The 25,065-nt window shown below is 39.1% G+C and overlaps 1 protein-coding gene across 3 annotated transcripts in view; it reads left to right on the forward strand.

The window, feature by feature from the left end:
* The first annotated feature begins 4,869 nt into the window (after positions 1–4,869).
* Positions 4,870–25,065, forward strand: part of wdr27 (WD repeat domain 27) — a 35,102-nt gene continuing 14,906 nt past the window's right edge. Inside the window, exons 1-21 of one of the 3 annotated variants that reach the window (XM_035606451.2) lie at positions 4,870–5,373; positions 5,818–5,959; positions 6,270–6,394; positions 6,630–6,743; positions 6,885–6,936; positions 7,402–7,472; positions 7,610–7,724; positions 7,858–7,954; positions 9,587–9,678; positions 10,121–10,185; positions 10,623–10,735; positions 11,645–11,718; positions 16,332–16,401; positions 16,629–16,697; positions 16,786–16,889; positions 17,070–17,159; positions 17,708–17,829; positions 19,621–19,754; positions 20,232–20,329; positions 21,206–21,327; positions 23,588–23,685. In XM_035606451.2, the coding sequence (XP_035462344.1) occupies positions 5,239–5,373; positions 5,818–5,959; positions 6,270–6,394; positions 6,630–6,743; positions 6,885–6,936; positions 7,402–7,472; positions 7,610–7,724; positions 7,858–7,954; positions 9,587–9,678; positions 10,121–10,185; positions 10,623–10,735; positions 11,645–11,718; positions 16,332–16,401; positions 16,629–16,697; positions 16,786–16,889; positions 17,070–17,159; positions 17,708–17,829; positions 19,621–19,754; positions 20,232–20,329; positions 21,206–21,327; positions 23,588–23,685 (2,102 nt within the window). In that variant the 5' untranslated portion in view covers positions 4,870–5,238. Of the gene's footprint in view, positions 5,374–5,817; positions 5,960–6,269; positions 6,395–6,629; positions 6,744–6,884; positions 6,937–7,401; positions 7,473–7,609; positions 7,725–7,854; positions 7,955–9,586; positions 9,679–10,120; positions 10,186–10,622; positions 10,736–11,644; positions 11,719–16,331; positions 16,402–16,628; positions 16,698–16,785; positions 16,890–17,069; positions 17,160–17,707; positions 17,830–19,620; positions 19,755–20,231; positions 20,330–21,205; positions 21,328–23,587; positions 23,686–25,065 lie in introns of all 3 variants that reach the window. The other 2 variants (XM_035606450.2, XM_035606452.2) reach the window with 2 other exon arrangements.

A 25,065-nucleotide genomic window follows, 5' to 3' on the forward strand; every position in this document is an offset into this window, starting at 1 on the left:
CATACCAGATGTATATACATACATATACATTTACATATACATTTATTTTTTTTCACACACGAAATAGCATACATTTATATATGTTTATATATGTATATATATATGTATATATATATATATATATATATATATATATATATATATATATATATATATATATATATATATACACACACAGACACACACACACACACACACACACACACACACACACATATATATGCTATTTCATAATTTTGTTCTCAACAAATTGATGATCAGTAAAAAGATTTTAAACTTTAAAGATCTGATGTGTGATTAAAGTGGTCCCTTAGCTTTTTAAAGCAGTGTATATGATGACTTAATGCATACCGTTGATTAAATCTCCACTCCAAAATAAACATTTAAATGAAAAAAAGAAATGTGAAATGTTCATTTTGGAGCTGACATTTAATGAATGAAGTCATCATTTGTGGCAATAATGGATGGTAAGCACATCAGGAAACTATAGGGTTGTGAGTTAACGGCGACCGGCCGCCATCTTGCGGGGGAAGCAAGAATTAGCTGGCGAGTGGCAGGGTACACCCTGGACAGGTCGCCCGCCTATCGCAGGGCAACATGCAGAGACAAACAACCATTCACTCTCTTTTTTAAATCTACAATCCACCTAACCCCATTCTGCATGTCTTTGGGCTGTGGGAGGTAGTCGGAGTACCCGGAGAGAACCCACAAATACATGGGGAGAACATGCAAACTCCACACAGAAAGGCGATTTGAACCCAGAACCTTTTTGCTATGAGGCAACAGCGCTAACTACTACACCACAGCAGCCCCTATGTGTGAGATCAAATAATAATAATGAAAATAATAATGCTATAATAAAATAATAATGCCATAATATCAAGATAAAAACAACAAAACATTTGTAAATATTTATTTAGTTATAATCCAACTGAATGAATAAGACAAGTCAATGAGCATTTGGAAATCAGTTCACTAAACATTTATTTGCATACACTTCAATTACAAAAACTCCACAACCGACGTACTTCAGTAAAGTTGGAAAGATATTCACAGATTCTGACTTTCCGGATCAATTACCAACAAACAAAACGTTGTTAAACCACAAGCGCAGCTTCCTCCCAATCAGAGCTGTAGGTACACAATGAGCTACTGCATAATTTTCATCCAAAAGACCTGATTTTAGGGTTGGAGTAATAACACAGGTCTCTATGAGCAGCCGGTAAGTGCCCATGGGACCATCTGAAAAGAAATACTGCAATAAATTCAATAGGTGCACTGCCATGCACCCAAAATCACCTCACACATAAGTGGTCTGCTCGTGGTCAGACTACAACTTTTATTTTGGAAAAATGTATTTGAGCTTAATTTTGGGGAAATTATATTAGAAATAATTATTTGTAACCTCAATCCAAAACAAAAAAGTCGGTGGATAAAGTTATTAATGTCCATTCATACACCAAAGGTTTTTCAATCGTATCCCTGGCCATATTTGTTGATTTTGTATTTTGTGTGAAAGCAATTGTGCATGTGTGTGTGCAAACATACCTGCGTATGTGACGTCACCAATTCCATAATGACATCAAAGTCATTTTGTGACATCAGGCCTTATGTGTGAGATCAAATGCTTCTGGCATATGTCAAAGGATCAAAGGGCTGCAGTCTATAAGTCCCACCCTTAGTTCAATAATTCCACTGAATATTTATTCACACAGTTCAATTACAGAAACTCCATGACAAACAAAAGCAATGACAGACGACAGAACAGAGAGGATCGACAAGACGTCACCTTCGGAAAGTCAGCCTATTGATGAGAAGGACAAAACAGAGGAGTCTGAACAGACAGAGAAGCAGCTCCAGCTGTTTGTTTTGCTGGTCATATTCAAAGTGCTGGAAGAAAGTGGCGCTAGGGGGCTCTGCAGCAACGACATGATGATCAGCCACTCATCACGTCTGGTACCCAAAATCATGGTCGGACTCAAATTAAAGAAAAAGAGTGGTCTGGATATGGACGAGTGGAAGAAAGTGGCTAAGGTTGTGCTCAGAGACCTGAATAAAAATTATGACATTGAAGTTAAGTATCTGATACTGAATGAGCATCCCGATGTGGAAGATCTCATCGTTCAGACTTTTCAAATCCACATCCAGAAGTACTGTGATCAGCTTGAAAAGGGTTGCTGCCGCTGCCGCTGCTGGTGTGAAACCCTTTGCGTTATTGCTTGATTATGAGTGAAACTACAGTATATTCAGCCCCTTGATCTGTTTTGAAAAGCCTGAATGTGTCCCTTGCCAGATATGTATATAAACTAGACTGTATTATCATTATTGTCATCATCATCATCATCATCATCATCTTCAACCACTTAGTTATCAGTTAATGTTTTGGTGATCACAGTTTGTCAGTCTGTATGGGTTTTCCCCCATTTTTACAAAAACATTTCAAATTATATATATATATATATTATTCTGAACTTGATGTATGGATCTGTGTGTGTGTGTGTGTGTGTGTGTGTGTTGCTCCCCTGTCGAAGAATATCCCTCCAAACACAGTTATGAGAGTCATAATCAGTCTTTCTGTCCGGGCTTTGTCAGCCCTCTTACCACATCGTTGTCTGCTCGACCTTTGACCTTTAAGGTGGTTTTTGGTGTTAATTGTACCTGAAACAGCCCTTCCACCCATTTCTAACTATTACAAGGCTTCCCTCCAGTGCAACACCGTCTTCTCCTATACAGTGACATGACCTGTCAGGACTTCATTCACCCTTTATTTATAGTGCGAAATGTGTTGATTATACCCATTGTTATGATGGTATTTTGTCTTTATTTATTTGTGATTCAAGTTATATTAAGATATCTTTATTTATTTTCACAAAAGTCCATATTAAATACCAAACCATTTAATATTTAATATTGTTAAATAAAATAAAAATCTGAAGGCCAAGAGCCAAGCTAATGACGATGTTTGTGGACTGAAGTACAGAAAATATAATGTTCATCATGGATTAGAAAAAAGGGAATGTAAACTTTTATGTCATGAGATTTGTTTGCAGTTAAATTCAAGTTTTTTAAGTTGATAGATAATTGGCGTACTGGATGTGTTTATAGCTAATTTGATATCACAATCACATTATCAGACTTACATTTGCAAAATTATTTCAAGGCTGCATTGTGACTCACTTATGAAATGTTACATGTTTAGAAAATTTCCACAACACTGCAGAACCAGGTATTTTCATGAAATACATTCATATGTCACGGTTCTGCTTATGTGAAGTACTTTAAGAACTCTTGTTTCTTTGTAGACTTCTTTGTATTTATCTATTTTTTTGATTACCCTTCCTTGTGTGTCTGGGTCTCAGTGAGTTACTTTCTTGATCCCTGGTCTTCCTTTTGTCTGTTATGTCTTGTATAGCGCCCCAGTGATTTCTCCCGTTTGTTAAGTTCGTTGCACCTTGTGTTTTCCCAAGTTGATTACCCATGTTTGTGACCATGTTTTGTTGTTTTCACATTTGCGTTTGGGTCCTACATTGTTAAACTTCACATCATGTCCCAGATATTTGATTTGAAAAATGAATCCTGGTACCCTTCACTGAGCCCTTCAGAAGAGGCTTTAATGTCAGATTGAGCTTCTTTGAGGCCGTCTGTAATACTGGGTTCCACCCTGTTCTGTTCTGTTCCACCCTGTCAGAAAGTAATTTTCAAATAATAATTTGTCTAAAACAGGCTGGAATACATTTACGGCCTGAATAATCTAACAATATTTATTATTTTGAGCCCCTGAGTTTGACCAATATGTATTTGTAATAGTAAAATATGTCACTATTCTGATAGAATGCTATAACCGCAACTTTTTTTTTCAAAAACGATGAAGCCGAAATATTACCACATACCAGGATGCACCCACAATAAAGTTTTTAATATGATCCGAAAAAGAAGTGCTCACACATGTAAGTCAGTTTGGTTTAAGTGACATGTAAAAGTGACATTCTACAAAGTTAAATGAAAATAATATGATCAAACAAATAAAATGGGAAAGAACCACTTGAAATATTTTTCTTAATCTAAAGTCAGCCTAAAAAATAAAATGTAACTAAGAACAGGAATTTATCAAGTTTACTATTATTGAGTGAATATTTGTATAAATTTGTCTGACGATGATCAAACTGATCAGTTTGTGGATCATTGGTCAAATAAAAGAGAAAGTATTACGTTTGCATTTCTATGTTTTCCGAGATGCAGTGATAGAATAAGAAAGTAAAACACTGTCAGAGATTCTGTCTGGAATCAAATAAACTATTGAATTCAAATGAAGCTCTGTATGAATCTGTATTCATTGTATTGTATTAATTTAGTGTGATGAATTCTACCTTTATTTATTAGGAACTTTTTTTAAACCAGTGGACACAAAAGGTCTGGAATATGGAACTGCAAGAGCTCAACAGCACACAAAAGTGAAAATCCCATATTCTGAATCAACACTTTGATTAATAGACATAATGTCGTAACCATCCACGGTAGACTTACCACGAGCTATGAGGTTGTGAAACGATGGTATATGCAGGTAGAAGTCAGTATGTTATCAACCTTGTTTTAAGAAAAAAACGCAATATCGTTGAGAAGTACTACACTACCCACAATCCTAAAGTTTAGCATCGACGTGTCTGATTGGTTGGATGTCGTTGGAACGGATGAGTAGTTCCTCCACTCTTTAAAGTTTTCCTCTTTTTTTTTGTTTTTTGCTCCGAATAATGTTTCACGGTCACGATTCATCTCGTGGTTCATTGTCTTGGATCCAGACTTAAAAACTCTATATGAGGGTTTTATGAAACGTCGATGGAGTGTGGATCGAAAATTCACTTCCGGATCCGGTGACGTTCTAAATGTGGGCGGTCACTGTTCAGCTCAACATCGGCGGCGCTTTATTATTTGATAGGTTACGTCTAAACTCTTTTAAGTCGGAATCCTGTAGGATGATGACTTTGGTTTTCCAGTGATCTGATTGGTCAGTAAGTTGGACTGGTGACTGGCTTTGATATCGTATCAAGTCAACCCGCTCCGGAGCCGGTTAGCTGTTCAGCACACGTTACCATGGCGACTCACACCGCTAACAAGGGAGCCAGCTTCGTGGGACAGAGAACCCAGAGTTAAACCCGAAGTTGCCTCGATAACCGCACACCCTGCTTCCTTGTACAGAGAGTCCGCCCGTGTGTCGCGTCGTGGCTTGTCAGGGAAGCAGAGATGATTGAAAAGCTCAGTTTGACTTGTGACAGAGTCCGCTCACACTGGCAGCTCCCATGTTGTCACTCTTACTGTGGTGTACCAGTGCGTGGCAAGGACATGTTGATTTACAGCCATGTAGACACCGAGCAGAAGGTTTGTCAACAACTAAAAAACAAATCAAGAGTCAAACCACATTGACCCATACCTGTGTATACTTGTCATTTTTTTTATTTACATAAGCTCACAATTCTGTACATACAATTAATCTAAAAGACTTAGTAGAGCTAAACTAAACATTTAGAATGTTTGCACAACAGGCCACAGCCATGAAAGATTAAAAAAACAAACATTGTACAGTGTATTTGCCATACTGCATATTAAGTTTTTATTAGTATTTTATTTAAGTGGTGGAGTGATTGCAAGATCGCATCAAGATCGCATCGCTGTGTTTGATTACAAACACGAAACCCGTTTGGCCCCTCGCGCTTTGTCTGTTAGTGGTTGTTGAGACTAAAGGAGTCACAGACGTGCATGAATTAGTTATAATGTATTGCGTTTTTTGTTGTTGTTGTTGAGCCTATAAGTGTTTGTCCACAGCCGCTGCTGCTAACGGGGCACCATGGTGAGATAGGCGCCATGACTTTTGGAAAAGGAAGCAGCCCTGTTTTCCTCTGCTCCGCCTCTGCTGATTATATCATTGTTTGGGAGATTGAACTCTGCCAGATGAGAGTGAAGGAGGGTGAGGAAAGAGTTTGTGTGTGGCCTTATGTTGACATTGGTTTGATTAAGTTTTGTATATATTTTCATATGTTGTACCTTGTTTTTTATTTACTAAAATGCCCAAATCAACACGTTTCTCATACCCCCCCTTATGATGTCCTTCTAGTTTAATTCCTTTTTTAGTCATGAAACTATGAGCATGATCATTTTCCTGAGTGAACTAATAACAAGGCTGCCATCTAGTGAAACATTTCTAGATATGTTCCTCATGTCCCACAAGGTTCTTTTGCTTCGAATGTAAAAATGAATTAAAATGAATTTGTTTGCAGGTCACGTTGCAGCTGGAATCGTTATCGGGACTTTACTGGATGAAGTCGTTCATCTTTCATTCTGTTACTCTGACGAACGAGTGGCCGCTTGTTCTGGACGTAGTGTATTTATTCTCAGCTCAAAGGTATGAGATGATACATACAGATTCCGTCAGTGAACACATTGTTTTATTTTCTATTGCTTATATGGTACTTAAATACTCTACTTTTTTGTACTTCTCTGTGTTCTCCTTATTAGATGTACAATGCAGCACACCTCTATGAAAAGATGTGTATTTTTGGTTCTTTTCGATTTATTGATAGCAAATCCAAAGTCATTACTTTATCTTATCCAAGTTTGATTTTTGTTCTCCTCTTCAGAGACAGGAAGTCATTTTTACCTTGGAGGGCCACCTGGGACCTTCAACATCAGCAGAGTTTTGTCCCTGGAATAAAGACGTTCTCATCAGCACATCAGAGGACCGCACTTTTAAGGTCTTTACTTAAGATTCACAAATAATACTCAAAAATGATAATTGATGATCAGTTTTTGTAGCCTATATACACAACAAATACCACATATTGCACACTGTAATTGAGTTTCAATAAATACAAAGTTCTTTGCCTTTCTTTTAGGTATGGGATTTAAAAACCGGAGCTGTTTCCTACCAGTCTTTTGTGCTCTCAGGTACTATTTATTTTTCATTTGAGCCTGAATCCTCCCATTAAATTTGTACCGTAGAATTGATGGGATCAATTTAAAATTGGGATCTGTTATCATACAGTATAGTTAAACTCTGAGTATCAAAATATAGATGTCAAGGCTAATGACCTAAACTTTATTGATCTCCCGCCAGGGAAACTGACTTGTTACAGCAGCAAAAAAAGTCAAAAAGAGGTAGATAAAAGAAGAGAAAAGGCAATAAATAGAGTAAAATTATACAAAAAAAGAGTATAAAACATATAGAGGTATGTACATACTATAAAGACATGAAAACAAAGTCCAGAAGTACAGGATAATTAGTTATATTGCGAATAGAGGGTGCAAGTAATTAAGCATGCTAAACGTTAAGTGTTACAAAGTTAATTCTTAAACAGCATGTTTTTTTAATTGTAACTCTCTTGCCAACAAACAAATGTTTTGATTCTGCAGCCTTTCCTCTGATCAGTGCATGCTTCCTGGAGGAGACCAGGCAGCTTATCACTGGTTCAACTGATGGACAGGTTAGTGACTGAGACACACACACACACACACACACACACACACACACATCTGAACAGCTCAGAATCAGAATCAGTGCCAGGGACTGAAACTCGTCACAGGCTACAGTATACAACAAACCCGTGTCTGCTGGATTTAGGTGTGGTGCTTTTCCCTCCACGATGACCACAAGTTTCACCTGGTCTCCAAAATGGACCTTGAGAAGATGGAAAAAAGGCATCAACTGCACCAAGAGACCGTGAGCCATCAAGCAGGTGATATTACAAACTAAAAAAACGACCTAGGAGTGTGTTGCGCTGGCAATTCATAAAACATACTCTATGCCTCTTTTCAAGTACCTCGACAAGTTTACTGAGTTACTACTTTGTGTATGTTTTCTTCAAGGAGGTGAGGAACCATCTGAAGATACAGTGGAGACCACAAAACCAGTCCTCAAAATAGCTTCATGTAGCTCATTCACTGACACCAATAACGAGCAGAAAAAGTAAGTAAAACACTGTATACGCATACACATTATTCACAAACAGTTTGATGTGTTAGATATGTAATTGAAAGCATTTCCTCCCAAGAACCTGCTTGTTGTCGGCTCTTGATTATGTAGGACAATGTCTGGGCTTAGTTACCACAGGGAAACCTGATTATTTGACTCAACCATGAGGAAGAACTGTTTTGCATTATACCTGCCAATGAATCTCTCCTGAAGACATTAGCAGTCAGTGCTGCGACCATTCTTGTGGCCTCGATTTATTTCCACAAGCATGTCAGGAAAATATTACAAAAGCGAATCAAACACAGTCTTCACGAGAAAAAAACCCCAAATAAATCGTAGCAAATTTCTTCCATTAACGCTATGGAGATTTCACACTGTCACCAAAGCCTGGAAACTTCTTGAACTAAACGTCGTTATGGGCTAATTGCTGCACGTGTCTACACAGTCAGAGAAACCAAAACAGAAATTTCACACATTGCAGTAAACTTTGCAGACGTGCAGCAAAAACGGTTTCAGTCTGTTCAAACATCTGATGTTATGACGGGAAGCAGGCACTTAAAAAGTGACGGACATAATCCTGTGTATTTTGTGAGCCACCGCAATGAAATCAAATGGACTTTCCTTCCTCATTGCTCTGCGCAAAGCACATGACGTCCGAGCAGTATCGGTCATAGTCATCATTATCATAATCATCACCATCTTCATATTTTCTCTTGACAAAAAAAAACTAAGCTATGTCTGGCTGCAACCACTGATCAAGTGCGTTATGGGATCCACACCATGCGATATTGGCTTCACACCTCACAGAAGATGCCCATTCTTACTGTTTACAATAGATTTACATTTACTCACTTGGCAGAAGCTTTATATCCAAAAGCGAGTTACAGCTTGGGGACAGTGTTTGTCAGCCATCCACACGCCATGTCAAGGAGTAAAGGTTCGGGTGTATCTAAGGACGGAAAATGGTGCTGATACTTCAAATTGATCCTTGTTGTTAAAGGAAGGAAGGAATTCTTGAATGGTATCTTTCACCCTCAAACGACATGCCACTTTTCTCCTGAACATTTGGCATCTACGTTTGATGTCTTGTCTCGCTCATCCAAACATTTATCACACCTGTACCCTAAATAATAACGGCTGCATAACTAATGTCAGTCTATTAGAGCCTCTTTAAAATAGAGACTTGTGTGCCCCCTGGTGGGAGAGTCAAAAAATACCCCGGCATACAGAAATTAACATTTGAACAATAAAATGAAAATACTTACTCTCTTGCTGAGCACTCAGCATGAAAGTAATGATGCACTAAAATGTAAGACTTACAGTATCATATATAATATATTCATCATGTCCCACATGACACACACATCAGAACCTCACGTTGCTTGTAGCGCAGTGCAGGAAGGGGATAAAAACAATCCATAATTCTCTGTGCGGTAGAAGTTTCCATAATACTGACTGTGCATAGTTAGAATACTTGATGTCCACGGAAACTTAAATAGAAAACCTATAGTCCTATGGCATGTATTGTCACTTGTTGTACACTACATTGTATTCCCCATGTGATCTGAAAAGAAGGGTTTTTACGAGAAATCCTGTAACATGTTTTTTTTTGGTGGGCCCCTATAGGGACAGCAGCTGGTTATGCATTGGAAGCTTTGATGGCCTTTATGTGGTGGACCTGGCAACTTCAGAACTCCTAACAGCACTATATTTCAAAGGTAGGCTGCTGGTGGCGGGACTTCTCTGACTGCTAACTTCAGAATTTTTTTTGTTTTGTTATATTAAGTAAGAAGAGCACAGAGAGAGCGTAGACCTCTGCCAAGGCTCAGCAATCCCCACCTATCTGCTGTTACACCTTCAAATAATTCATGGATCCATAGCTAGTACTGGATCCCTTCTAGAGACCTACTTTGATCAAATTTTCCTGCAAATCTGTCCATAACCTTTTGACCAATCCTGCTGAAAAAGCAGAAAAAACGAAAAAAATCTCTGTGCCAAAACCTCAATATTTTAAGCTTTCTGTATATATTTATATATTCTAATGATGTGTATAATGACGTTATGTTTGCTCACATGAATGTTTTTTGCATAATGTGCCGATCCTGATATAATCTGGAAATTGAATGCAGACAAATGCATGACTAATGTTCCTTCTACTAGATTTCCCGCACTTGAGCATCACAATGGCAAACTCGTGGACAATCTCTCCAGCACGGGATAATTCTGTGAGTAGTTCTTATGATATCTTGATAAACCAGAGGGAGACATTGTACTGACCCACCGTGTTCTCTTATGACTGATCCTGTGACCGCTTGCTGACGATTGTGCACAGTTAGTTGCCCTTGTCATTCCTAATGAATCTTGTCTGTTTATGATGATGATAAAAGTAAAAAAAAGTTTATCTACAGAATTTATTTAAAAAAGAAGATTCATCTTAACAAGATCTCACTGTGGTTTGCTTCCTAAAGGAAATTTATGCTTTTTCCCCCCCTCTACTCACAGAGAAGTTACTATGTGTTATAGTGCATTGTAAAAGCCTGTCTTACTGCTGTCCCTATTTCCATCAACATTATTCATTAGCATATATTTTAATTTCTTTTTTGAAGAACTGCCTTTAAATATTTTTCGATATTTATCCATTCTTTATTTCCTTGTCACACAGATGGCGTTTTTAGTGACGTCTCTGTTCACTCCAAGTGTGGTTCTGTTGGAGTTGGATCCTTGTGACCTAGGGAAGATCTGGGCTTGTTGTAAAGGCTTTTCAGTGTTCCCGAGGTAAACCTGGAGATAAAAGGCAAATATCTGGTGATGCTACAGTGTAGTGACCCCCCCCCAAAAAAGGAGAAACAGTCCTCGATAGAGTTTAAAGTAACAAATCAGCTCCGTTAGTAAAAATCGGTATCTTGCTCAAGAAACGTTCGGCCTAGCCTTGTATATACAGCGGCAGGAAACAAGGTTTTCTCGTTTAAGGACTTGCAGTATCTCAGCTGTTTATTATATTTGCTAACTCAGCGGCAGCAGTATAGTCCAAATCCTGAAACCCTCTACAAAAGGCACAAGTAAGAGAAAACAACTGCTTCTCTGTAGATGTCTAAGCTTTAATATCAACACGAGTTAAAGCAGTCCGTTCAGGACGTAGCCCTTAATTCAGAAAATCATACTTATTACGTTCACAATAACAACATTATATAAATGCCCCAAAAATGTCCTCCCGGGCGAAAGGGAGGAAATTCATGCAGGTATTAGTGGTAACCTCCATAAATGATTGTTTAGCAAAAATTCCAGCAGCACCAATAAATTGTAATCATTTCATCAACGTTATGCGTGTTCCTGCTTTAGCAAATTAGTTATTTAAGAGCTGAAACATCAGCTTGTTAAAATTGTGCGGTTGCACAATTTTGGTTATTCTCTCAGACACTGGTCACCTGAACTCACCAGCAGTAGGACACATGAGAGTGGCCTGTTTTCAGTTGGCCTCCTGCCTGTGACTCCCTCTGACTCTGACATTTCCACATTAACTTGGCTTATTACAGCCATTCTTGCCATCTGGTTTTTCATGAGTCAACAATATACTGAGAATTGGAGGGACTAATAATCCATAACGGGGGAAAATGCTGTGCTCCTTCATTTCCAGTAACTCTTCCCCCCCCCCACCCCAACCCCGTTTCCCCCCTCCCTTGTCAGTTCTCCGCCGCTGCCTGAATCGCCTCTGAACGCTCGGTTAAAGGAGACGGAACCCAGCCATCCCGAAAAGAAAGGTCAGCATCCCTGTTGTCGTCTCAGCACTCGCTCGCCTCTCACTTACCCTCATGCACATAAAATAAAAAGGGAGCTACTGCTGTTTGATGGCTCTGGGTTTTAAAATTATGATCCATTTGGGTGTTTCACTCCATGACTGGCTCATTGTCTGTTTTGCAAGGCCACAGATCATTTTCTCTTAATGTGTACTTAATGCAGGTTTATATAAAGTCTATTTGGCTTTTACAAGAGCTACTCCTCGTTATCTGTAAATTAAGAGTGGAAAAGATTCATTCCTCGATATGGCATTCATAATTAGATTTCCTTTAGCTTTTATTTGCCACATAGGCAGGTAATTGACATTATAATAGAAAAGCATTTAGACTGATAAAATTCCAGCAGTTAGCTCAGTTTGTTGCTTCTTTCAGGAGTGGATTCCTACGTAAAGTGAGACTTTTTGTGGTTCTTTGGTGTATCATTAGGACCTGGCAGTTTGGAACTATTCTGCTGGAGACCTATATTATACTGAGGTTTACATGTTGCTCTTACAAGAGGGTTAATTCTGAGAAAGCCAGTATTTGCCGGACTCCCCACAGCTGGTGCGAGGGGAGCTGCCAGAGCCCCGATATGTAGGAGATCTTCAAGGGAGTCTCGAGGTGCTGCGTGACTGAAATGTCAGACCGAATACCACAGACTACTGCAACCAACTATGCTGCCCTCGTGTATTCTTAAGGATATCTGCAGAATTGCTTACTAGCTACACCATAAATTTCTGAGACTACTGGAAAGGAAAATGTTCTTCCATTGTACGTCTGGCACAAGCAACAAGGAGCTTTGTGAAAATAATTGCGAGCGCAGATTAGATATCTGTTGTCGTGTCACACTGCTGTGTAACGTGATCCTGAAGTGAACCAGGGCTGCTGGCTTATCAAAAATGGTGATAATTAGGTGCGGCTATTTTTGAATGAGGTCACCAGTCTGAATATTGTTGGCTGGAATAAATTGTTTTATGGTTGGGATAATGAAGCAATTAGCGTTGAATGGCCTCAAATGCATCTTTAGAGCTCACTGTGAATGTATCTGTTCTGTTTTCTATTGTGGAACAATCAATAATAACACTTAACATAACACGGACGATGATACCTTAACATGTCAGTGTTTTTATTTGTCAGGATAAACACACAAGCCTAAAAAGTCAAAAGCAACCTGCGCTCATTGGTGGCCGACGTTCACTGCGACAGTGATGCCAGATATTTGTGAAACAGGACAATGAAGGCCAGGCAGGGAGATAGTCGGTTCAGCCCCAATTGAATAATAGGTGAATCCCGGTTGTCTCAATTAAAGTTTGTAAAGCTGCTTAGTGTAAAATGGTCACTGAAGAGGCAGCTGTTGGAGGCGATCAATATCCGTCCACCTCTTCCACATCTCATCATGTAAATTAGGAGAGAGGGGTGGCGAACTAGGCTGTGACTTGCAATCGTCCTATAGCACCATTGATGTTCATGTCCTCTAGTTGTTATAATGTTATAGTGCTATTGGACGGGTTATGCTAAGAATTGTTCCAGTGCTTCATCAAGCCACTGATTTGTCCCACCCAAAATATCCCAAACAGGGAACATGGCGGAAAAACATTCGAACAGTCTAACTCATGTTTCAGGCTTTTGACTATTGTTCCATAAGTCACTGCTTTACAGCCACTGCAGCACAGATACCTTATTGTTAAATTGAATAGGTTGGGTCTAGCTCTCTGTGAAAGTTTGTTATTGTGGTTAGTGTTTTATTGGCATAGCTACATGTAGCAGTAAATTCTTGGCCACCAGCATATTCTTGAGGTGCTGTATGATTTCCCGCTGTTGTCGAGCCTTAGTTTGGTTTCATATTGGTAATTGCTTATTATCGTCCCACTGGGACCTTTTTACTCTTTTACCCACTGTGCGCGTCACTTTTCACAGGTCACTAGGTCAATGAGACACACCAGAGACTCTACAGTCAAAACAACACATTCAGTCATATATCAGTCATATATACCTTGGATTAGCTTGAATTATTTGGTCTTTTTCTTGGATCACATTCAATTAGCTAACAAAGATGGAGGTCTCAGTTTTGCCATCTCCCACACTGACTGAGTATGTTGTTTATTTTAGTATGAACTCCTGAGCCTTTTCCCCTCTAATGCAGGCTACCCAAGCTGTAAAACGGATCATTGTCACCTCTTAAAGTCACATTATCTAAAATAGTGATACAGTAGATATGTATCAGTCCAAACCCCAAATAACCACTAATGGATGTGTGTTACGATAAATAAAAGAATTTCAATTTTATGAAATTTTATCTGCCATAATGGGTAAGACAGCTTGATTGATGAGTGCTGTTAAAGGGAGCACTCAGCAAACTGCGGGGTTTTTGTGCAGATATGACTCCACTTAGAAATATGTCCCAAACTCTGACTTTACTTCCAGTCTAAAGTCAGCATAAAATATGAGGTTTTTACTGCCCCATAAAACTAAATGGCCATTATTTATCAGCAGGGGGTCAATAGGGCTATTGCCAGGTAATTAGTTTTCTGGCCTGAAATGCTTTGTATCATGCACATAATCTGTCCTGGATCAAAAGCTACTTCTAGCACCCAACCTCACACACAAAACAATCGAGGAATGGATGGAGGGTGCTACACGTGAGCGACTGATGGCACAAGATGTTTCTATCTCGACTTAAAGGAGAAATCTCCTCATATTCAGGTTCATAATTTGAATTTGGGTTATAACCTGAAAAGGTTCACATGCTCTAATGTTCAGAAAAAATATCAGTTTCCTCAGACCTGTCCATTCCCGCAGCTCCTCTTTCCAGCCTCTGTCTGAAACGCTAGGTTTTTGCTCCTGTATCTTCAATGCCCCCCTCCCGATAAAGCCCAGTGTGCTCTGATTGGCCAGCTGGCCCACTCTGTCACGATTGGTCAACCACTTCCAGCCTGTGTAGGAAGTTCGCTCGCATTACTCGGCTTTGTTGGGGGTGTGTCGGACTAGCCGCTAGACATGCTTGATGCACTTGTTGCACTTGGTGGCCATAGTGACATCACCATCTTCGGCCGGACTACTGACGAGGAGTTTCCGAAGCTTCAGGAGCAGGAGTGTTTTCTGTCGACTAGAGGAGCTCCCTTTACCGCTGACTTTCGTCTTTTTAACTTTGCAGACCATTTAAATACCCCAAAAACCTAAATAACACACTAGAGGAATGGGATAAAGTGAAAAAGCATATTATGCCTCCTTTAAAAAAAAGCAATGGCACATTTATTATGTACCAATTATATTTTGCCAATACCAATTGTTACCATTCAGTATGACTGTGACTTAAGTTAAATACCAGTTTCACAAAACCAAAAAAAAAGGTTAAAATTTAACTGAGGAAGCAGATAAGAATATTTCTTTTAAAAGAAAGAAGCATCACAGCATGAATTGCATTAACAGACATTTCCTTTGAGGCTGAACAGATAAAGAAACAACATGTGCTGAGAGAAGCTCAAACTTCAAGTCAAAATCCAAGGAAAATGGAACAGAGTAATTGTTCAGAGGTTGTCGAGTCTGTTTTACAGGAAAGTACCAAAACCAGAGAACATTGGCACTGCTCATCAAAGACGAGAAGCTCTCCCAGATAAGAGTGAATTGTAATGCGATCCAGATGTTTATCTTTTTTTATTTTAATGGGTTTGTTTCACTTGCACTTAATTTCATCATTGCTTTGGGACCATGCCTACAGTGAATTGAGTGGGAGCCTATGAAGGTCAACTCATAGTATTTAGCACTCAAACCCTATAGGTGATTGATCCACAGTCCAGTGAGGATGTTTAGCTGTATGAGAAAATTTAAACTACCGACATGTATGTCTGTTGCTGACTTTACGGTTAGATGTTTTTTTTACTTTTGTTGATGCAAAGATATCAACTATGGATTTGCTTATAGGGTTTCCTTTTCAAAAATCTTTGAAGAATAGTTCACCTGCCACCTGTCATTCTGAAATTCACAGTCAACTTGACCGGGTTTGCTTGAAGTGTGTAGTTGTTTTCGTCAACTAATTGACAAATTAATATAATTAATTAATTAATTAATTACATAAATCATTGTCATTTTTTTTTTTACAGATTAATATCTGCCTTCAATCAGTATGTTTTTTTTTCTGACGCAGCCCGTGTTTGACAGGAGAGAACAGCTTTTGGAAAGCCTCACACATTTTAATGGCTGTGGAAAGAGTGAGCTCATTGTAATATAGCAAAGGCACTGACAGCGAACAGGGAGCAGAATGAACCATCCCACAGTTTATGGCTGCTGCACCTAATCCTTGCCGCGGTGGTCACTCAGTAATAGTGTATCCTCCTAGTCGAGTATAATTCATAAAAAACCCACAACAGTTTAACGAGTAGTTTTATCCTAATTATGGAAAGTGATGCACAGGAAAGTGATGCACAGGAGTCCCCTTTCCCTGGCGGAAATTGGACTCATATTGTATAACTGATCACTCATGACATCTGTTGATTTGTAAATGTGATTCTGTTTGGTATCTTATCTTTCTTTGTCTTTTACACTTGTAACTTGTCTGCCCGTCCGTCTGTCTCTTTAATCATTTCATGATTTTTAAAAAGGAGGAACAAAGGATCAGCCTCTGGTTTTTCACTCAAAAGTGAAGTCATCCGGATACACCAGTACCCCACGGTAGGGAAAACAGACTTGTTGCTGCATAAAAAAAACAACCTTGGGCCCCAAGCAGTTGCCTGCCTTTGAGGAGACACAATCTTTGCAGTCACATTTCCTACCAAACTCTCCAGGCTTTTTAAATGCAACAACCCCCCAAAAAAACACAGCATGAAAGCTTGATGAATCACCTAAACTGATTCATGAAATGTCACATGAAGAATTTTTGTTTTGCTTTTGCTTTTCAGAAGGACTATGTTCTCATCTAAAACAAATATTCAGAAGAATCGTTCCTCTAGCAAGCCCAACAAAAATACGTAAGCCCTCCCATCATTTGAAATACGATGTTGAGAGTGTTAAAATGTTATTTTTGATATAAATACTAAATGTTTTTTTGTCGTTTAGAGGTTTACTTTTCAGAGATTATCCAGCAGACAGCGAGGCACCTACTACTCCACATGCTCACCTGAGCGTTGCTAACAAACCAGTCTACTGCCTTCAGTATTCAGGTGAGACAATGTTGAGGCTGTAACATTTATCATAAAGTTTGGGAACAAAGTAATGATTTATTTTCAGAGTTCCAAACAGTTTCAGTGTTACGGATAAGTGTTCCTGTTTCATATGAAACACTTCACTTCCCTGTTATGTAATATCCTTATGACACAATTCTGTTTCTTTTTTTCTCCCAGGTGATGGAAAACAAATCCTGTGTGGTCTTGGCGACAGCTCAGTGTTATTGTACAAGTCCTCACTTACTGGCAATCCAGCAGTCTACACAGGTGCATGTAAAGAACATGAATATCATACAACTCAAAAACCTCTCAGTTATACCACAGAAAAAAAACCATTTAAATTACTCAGCTATCACTGTCAAATGTGTAGATGAAGAGTTCTCCTTTGATAGAAAAGGTGCAGTTTGATTATATTCCAAAGCAAGAATTTGGTATCTTTGTTTTTGTCTGACAGTGAAATGAAAGATGAAAAGGCCACATTGTTGAGACCAACTAGCATTGAACTGATAGAATTTCTCACAGGGAAAAACTCTTATTTCATCCATTTTCGCACCAACCCCTTCAATTCTAGGCAGTAAAGTAAACGTTGGTAGTCATGGACAACGTCACTTGATAGATCCAGTGCAATGGAAACACGGTCTCCACAAGGGGGCGGCAGAGATACGAGGACAGAAGTCAAGGTGACCACTGGGTCACTGTGAGCCTCTTTCTCCCCTTCACACTGACTGCCTCTCGGAGCAGTACCATAAAAGTAAATGTTGCAGTTGCACACTGTATCTGTGAGTTGATTTCAACCCTCCGCCCTCTTCATGCAGGCCATGACAAGCCAGTGAGCAGTGTTAGCTGGAGCCTCAACAGACAGTGTTGGTTGAGTGCGTCAGAAGACCAGTCACTTCGAATCTGGGCCCATGGCAGCACCGACCCTGCCTTTATCATGGTAAAAGCATTCACTAACTCAAGCGTGTATATATGTTGTTGTTTTTTCTCTTTTTTAATTGATTACCTTTACTCCCGATCACCCTAATCATAACCACCAGCCTTACCTTGAGCTTCAATCAAACTTTCCCTCAGTTATTATTCTGAGGCCAAATCCTAACCATAAAAAATGGAGAAATGAGGACCAATCAGAGTGATCTCATATTGCAAAAATGTCCTCCCTCTGAAGGCCTAAAAACTCATATTGGTTCAGCAGTAAAAGTAAATATCTACAGACATAGGCAAAATACAACTTTTACCCTCAGCTGGCAGCATGTATTAAGATATAAAAAAAATATTCAATTGCAGTTTTATAAATGAGGCAATGATTCCATACTTGCACGTCAGTAAGACACTGCGGTTGCTACTGTGTCCACAGTGTTTTGCTTCATTTCCTCATTTGTAAGATGCTTTCAAAGTAAAACGGCTGTCGGAGATGTGCAGTGATTTAAGGGTGATGGAAAGACTGCGCTTAAATATAGCGGTGTGTAATGCAGGTGCACCTCTATAATTGAGCTTCTGTAGGGGAATTTCGGTGTAATGTTCAAAAATGTATCTTTGACAATTTGATATAAAGCTTGCTCAATATCACTTTTTCTTTTTCTAATAGAGTAGCTTCACGGAATAAAAAAAAAAAGGAAAGCCAAATTAATAGAGGTGATTAATGGCGTGTTCCTTGGCTCAAACAGAGTGACTCTGTCATTCAAAGCGTCTGTGGACTCGGAGCATCCAAAACTGTGATCGTCTGCAGACCCTCCTTTCCTTCAATGGGTATCAAATTAAATAGGACAGTCCAAAATGTGTCAACTCTCCAAAGCCAAGTGAAACCAAAGGTCTGTCCTTGAGATCTGGGGTGTCCCTGTTGCTGATGCTAACCATCCGAGGTTTGCTTCAATCAGTGAGATTGTTTTGAGCTTGGCTGTGTCTGCAGCTTTTCACAAGAACACCAATTCTTGTGAAACAACCTGGCAACAAGTGCTCAAGTCTTTTCCTGGGACAAGAGTTCTGCCGGGGTGAGCCAGAATTACAAACAATTCTGGCCCGCAGCTCCATAAAGAAAGAACTAAACCGCATAGTATTCCATAAGATTTCTTGTCACTTTAAATGTCAGATAGTTGGTAAATTGGTAGAACTCTAAATGTGGACAGAGTAAAGCATCTGATCTGAAATATACCACAGGATATATACCACAGTTTCTTATGAGGATGTCTCCTCCTTAGTTACCCCCCTCTGGTTTTTCACATGGTAGAAAAACTTCTGTGTGAACTGTGAAGAGACAAAAAGGACGAGTTGTTGAGAAATGGTGTTGGGGTTATCGATTCAACATTAAGCGGTCGGCCATTAAAGCCCATAAGTTTATTGCTCGGGTTTGAGCGGATGAGGCAGAAAAGGCAGTGTGTGCAGATGGTCGCTATACAACTGAGAGTGTTGCATGTATTATTTAGATCATTTAAAAACTGTACAGTACTCACTTGTACAGCTTTTAATTGCGTTCACATTCAACTGTGACTTACTGTATATAAACTGTATAATACTGTAACTATTCAGAATAGTACTTCAAGGTTTTTGTTTTTGTCAGCATCAATTGTTCCCACTAATTGAAGAAAAAGAAAAATAGAAGAGAGAAACATTGATAAGACATATTTTCTCATTTGTTACTCTTATTAGATTAAATTGGCTCATATTTCCCTGCATCATGAAAGTCTCAATAAATTGAAAGCTTGATGATTATCTGTTGTCTTCTCTCTTGTAGGGCAACAGCTTGTTCTCCAAACCCATAAGAGATGCTCAGTTTTACTACCTCGACAAATTTCTGCTTTTTGCATCTGGACCCTCTCTATACTTGTACCTGTATGACGTGGACACCACACATGACGACATCAAGAGGTAATTACAAGTGATTCCTCTGTATACAGAACATCTAGCACACAGAATTGATGGCAATGCAAAAGCTAGTTTTGGATTGTGAATTGTTTTTTTATGGAAGCATGTTAATTATTATTTCAGTTTAAATCAAATATGCTAAAGGTCACTGTGATCTTTAAACATATTTTTTTATGGACTCAAGCAAACATGCTAATCATGATAACATACACTTTTTTTTATTAAATTGCTTCAAAGTCTGCACCACATATATTTTTATGAGTCTGGACATGTAAACTGCTTTCTTGGTAATTTGATAGGGTTTCAGGATAATAATGATTTTCCTCTTTAGGTAGTAATCTGTGTGATGAGTCTTATGAATGAAACACTTGATATGTCATCATATTTTTTCTCTCCTTCAACCGTGCGGCTCAGACAGACAAAAATGATTGTGGTTATGTGGCGAAATTATGTAAAAATGCAGATTTTTTTTCCCCTCAGATATCATCAACGAAGTGTTGTCAAATTGGCAAAGCGCTTTACAACGCCGTCACCAACATACATCACAGCCTTGTCTGCAGTCAATGATTTCCTCTCTCGTATCCTTGATGCTTGTCGTTGTTGTTGTTGTTGTTGGAGAAGCGTTACGGTCTAGAACGCGTTGATGCTTATGGAGGGCAAAGTGAACGTATGCCTTCAGAAGTGTTTTAACTCGCAGCATCTGGTTGGACCGCTTCCACGTCAACCACAGCAATCTGTCTGTGCTTTCTAATTCTTCACATGCTGCCTCGGGGGCCTCCACTGCTGATTTTTTACCTGTAAATCATTTAGGTGTCTTTAATTTTTCAGGAATGTCTGCGTTCCAGCGCCTTGTTAGGGTTTACGATGTATTTATTTTCCAATAAATCCACCGAATTGCGCTGCGTTTGAATTAGTGATTTCCTGTGGGGAATTATTTTGCCCCTCTGTGCACAGGCCAAACCTATTGTGTGGATTAACTGTATAAATCAAGGATTAACTTGTATATATCATCATAAATCCCTCTTTTTAGATAACTGACAGTGTAAATGGAAACAATGCTTTTAAAAGGAGGTTATAGCTTGTATAAATGTACTAAAATTCACATGCATTTGACATTGCATTAATCTGGATTAATAGATAAACATGTAGGAAGCTAAATACATTTGACAACTGATGACATTTAAAAGCTACAGTATACAGTACACTCATGCATCACAGCAGAGAATGAAAGAAGCAAACTGTTTTTTCTGATGACGACGTAAAACCAAAATAATGTATTCAGCTACCTGCTCAGCTCAGCACTAGCTTCTAGCGCTGGCCCGTGAAGAACGAGAGAAAGCTGATACTCTATATACTCGGAACATGCACTTCATTGCATCTCATCATAAGCAGGATTCTTTTTTTTTGTTTTTTTTAATAACAGCTGTGGTCAGTTTTCTTAACAGCCGCCTCAGACATTGTCCTGCTGTGCGGTTCAGATCGATCCATTCGAGTGTTTGATATGAACAAGAGCACAGTTGCCTCACAGCTGCTTGACGCCCACTGCAGAGCTGTCCACTGCATTACACAGAACAAGGTGAGGTCATTCAAATTTTCCTGTGAACCTTTTTTTTTCTACATTTGTCAAAAGATTATAGTATATATATATATATTTATATTTTGGTCTTAAGATGCACCATCAATAATGACAGCAAATGTGAAGTGAGATTCAGTGCAAGAAAGCAGGTGCTCTCTAACACATTTTTAAAGTTTTTTTGTGACTACTAATTATTTCTGGTATTTATGATAATTTTGGGAGAAATGGCTGTAGATTGCAGGGTCCCAGGCTTAAGGTAACAGCAGTTTAGCATTTTTAGGAAAACAGTTTTAATGTGAGAAATAACTTATGATTTCATACTTTACATTTGTCACTAAGTTTCCTCTTGGCAATTTTCCTTTAGACCATGCACACGAATATCCTGAAAAGAGTGCTGTTCTTGAAAATTATTTTAGCAAAGATAAGAGTCTTATCAAAAAGTCGCACTCACAAGTTTCTTGTGCTCCTGAATTTTTGACCTTTGCGAATGATGGTGGCAAAGACATCTCTTCACTTCACAGGCCGACTGAGTGATATATAGTCCTGACCCACAGGGTGAAGAATTCGCTTGGCTTGGCATCAATTCAGTCATACTCTTGAAATGTCTTCTATTTGGCAAATCTTCCAGTGGTTACATAAGGCATTTATGAGTGTTGCACAAGTTACATAAGGCACAGATAGTCTTTGATGGAATATGAGTGTTAGTTTGTGGTGCGAAGGAAGGTCATGGTCCCACAAAGGTTTCCATGACCGACGGACAGGACGTGCCATCAACGGTATCATTCATCTTTCTCTTTCGAGTGCCTGAATGTAAATCCTTGGTGCATTAGGATTAAGACTGCCATAGGAAACGGCAAGAGGATATTCCATGCTAGATGACGGCCTTGGAGTAATATTCATGTTCCATGATGCAGTTTGGGTTTACGTGGCCGTACTCCCACATCACTGTCTTGGACCAATGTGGGCTCAATTTGCTGATGCCTAACAAGTTGACAGCTCGGGCCCGTATCCATATCCGTTAAAATTATATGAAGAATACAATACTGCATTACTCAGTATTAAATCATAAATACTAGTAATAAAGTCATGCTTTTCAAGTCTGGGGTTACTTATTGCTGTTGGATACTTTTTACATTGAAACTTGAAAATTATTTTTCAATAAAAGCGTGAGAACTCTGACCAACCTTAGAGATGCTTCTGTGATTTATAGGAATACATAAAAGTGTGTATTTTTGCGCAGCAGAGGCTTGTGCCTAGTGACCTTGGGGTTTTCACTTCAGTCCCCTCTGGTTGTTGACCTGTGCATACTTTGCACATGCAGATTGTCCAGCTAATCCATAGACTGGATTAGCTGGACACACTGCAGCTAGAAGTATGGATTAAATGCATCAAACCCATTCAACTATGATGCACAGCTGACCACACTCCTTTTATCCAGAGGTGCCTGTTCTTTGTCTCGCCAGCTATTGTGTTTCATACATTGTGGAACGCCCGCAGTGTGTTGTTTCAGCTTGGCTATTGCGTCATCTTGGGTTCCTCCGCCTGGGTGCCTGAGGGCCTTTGGGAGCCTGGGGGCCTTTGGATGCTGTAGGGTTAATACCTACAGACCAGAGGGATTGCCCCTGCCTGGAGGCTGCACACACAACATCACTCCTCTCCCCGCTCGTGGCTTCTCGTCCCGAGGCGGACCAAACATTAGGAGCTGTAGCATGTGAAGCAGCTTTTCCCACTTCAAATTTCCATCACCTCCTCGGCAAAATTCACCTGGAACTCATCAGAGCAGAGAACTTCTCGGAAAATGGAACTGGAAATGCCCTCTCAGACTCCCGTTCTCACACTCTTAATGGAAACCTAAACAAAAGACATCCCAACCACTGCCTTCTCACTCTCTTGCACACATACTCACTTGCACACACACTTGATTGTATCATCTGATAACTTGGTGTTAAAGATGTGGAATTTAAGTATAGATGTGCTGTGGAACCTCTATGTATTTATACCTGAAGCCTAGCTCGGTGTGTTGCATAAGAGATGGAAGATGATTATGCTTCCTTTTCAGTTTTATTTACAGGCACAATGTGCTTACATTGTCTTACTTTAAGGGGGTGCTAATGCTACCTGAAATGTTAAAACTATTTGTCAATGCCAGATGCAGAGTGACAGAATATTCCAGTTCTGGACAATAAGCTGATTTACAACCTTTTTTCAATAAAGCATGTGCTGACTAGGCCTTTTCTTTTTTTTTGTGTATATTTCATAGGGCTCCATGTTCAGCACACAGGCACCGGATTCATACAACCTCTTTCTAACCAGTGCAGTCAAAGATGGTGTGAAGATTTGGGACCTCCGTACACTTAGGTTGGTATTGATTCTGTCTTTGTTGGATTTGTAATAGGTACACCTTTAATGTGAAAATCAGACAAGAAAAAGTGTGCTCCCATACGACTTCAGTTTTTTTTTCCAGATGAAAAATCATTACAGAGCTTTGTGGAAAAATAAGAAAGCATTGATACCTAATCCCTTTACTTGGGTCGTGACATTCTGAACACTTGACTGACAGTGCTATCTGGAATGTTTGGCCTACAATACTGAAAGCACTTCCTCATTACGACACTTCCGTTTTGCCTAAAATCCAGATTCAGGTATCTGTAACGCTTGAAAGCAACCTCTATTATAGGTTAGCATCGTTTATACCTGCTTTTTGGTAGTGCAAAATTACCTTATATTCAAACAACCAGAAGTTGAAGGGAATCGAGAAGTGTTCCGTTTCAAAAGTACGTGCCTTTTTGGCCCTTAGTAGCAGGTATCTGAATAAGGCGGATAGTTCATGTGGGCTCGCGTGGATTTCAAAATGTTGTTTTTGGCCCAGTGGAGGACATTATTGAGTATTTCATTCTTTCATGTCTGCAATTGCTTCCATGTTGAACTCCTCATCCAAGGCTCCATCAAAAGTTCACTGCTATCTGATGAATATTTGTGCCTAGTTTCCAGGTGAACTTCTGTTTATGAGAGCTGTCACCAAGCAGATACTGTTCTTCACTGTGTCGGCCCTTAGTCGACCCTGTTAATCCCCCCTCCTTTCATAAAACGTGTGTCTTAATCTGTAGCTAGTGCCAAACACAAAAATAAGGTAAAAGATTAATGTTTCTATGTATTTCTTTTAATGTTGCTTATCTCTATTGCCATTTAACCTATCGCTATTATGTTAATCCAGTCTTTTCATACGTCTGAGTTATACATATAAATAAATAGAAATTAGTCTGGCAGGCAGAGTGTAACATAACATCTCTGTTCCCTCGCTCACAAAATCTGACTGATTAAATAGGCAATAATGTTTGACACGAGTTTGTTCGGTCTTTTCCATTTTGTCCAAAAGAAATGTAATGTTATACAGTCCAGAGTCATTGATGGTGTTATTTCATACACTGATTTGACACAGAATTTTTATAATGCGATTTTTAACACATGGTCATATTACAATATTTACAATGTATATTAGTATACATTGTCAATAGCTACATGGCCAGAGCCATTGTGCACCAAAGTTAATGAAAATGGGTTCTTAATAGACACACACAAGTACACTGACAAGGTCTGGGTTCAGACAAAACTGGGGTTAATACTGTGTCTGCGAATTTCAAGAAGAAAACCTCAAAGGGAAATGTACATTTCACTGAGTGGAAACTTCTGAAACCCAATCTTAATTTTATTTTTGCTTTGCCACCAGAAAATCCTCAT

Source organism: Scophthalmus maximus, chromosome 10 (genome assembly GCF_022379125.1).
Source record: "Scophthalmus maximus strain ysfricsl-2021 chromosome 10, ASM2237912v1, whole genome shotgun sequence".
NCBI classification, from domain to species: domain Eukaryota; kingdom Metazoa; phylum Chordata; class Actinopteri; order Pleuronectiformes; family Scophthalmidae; genus Scophthalmus; species Scophthalmus maximus.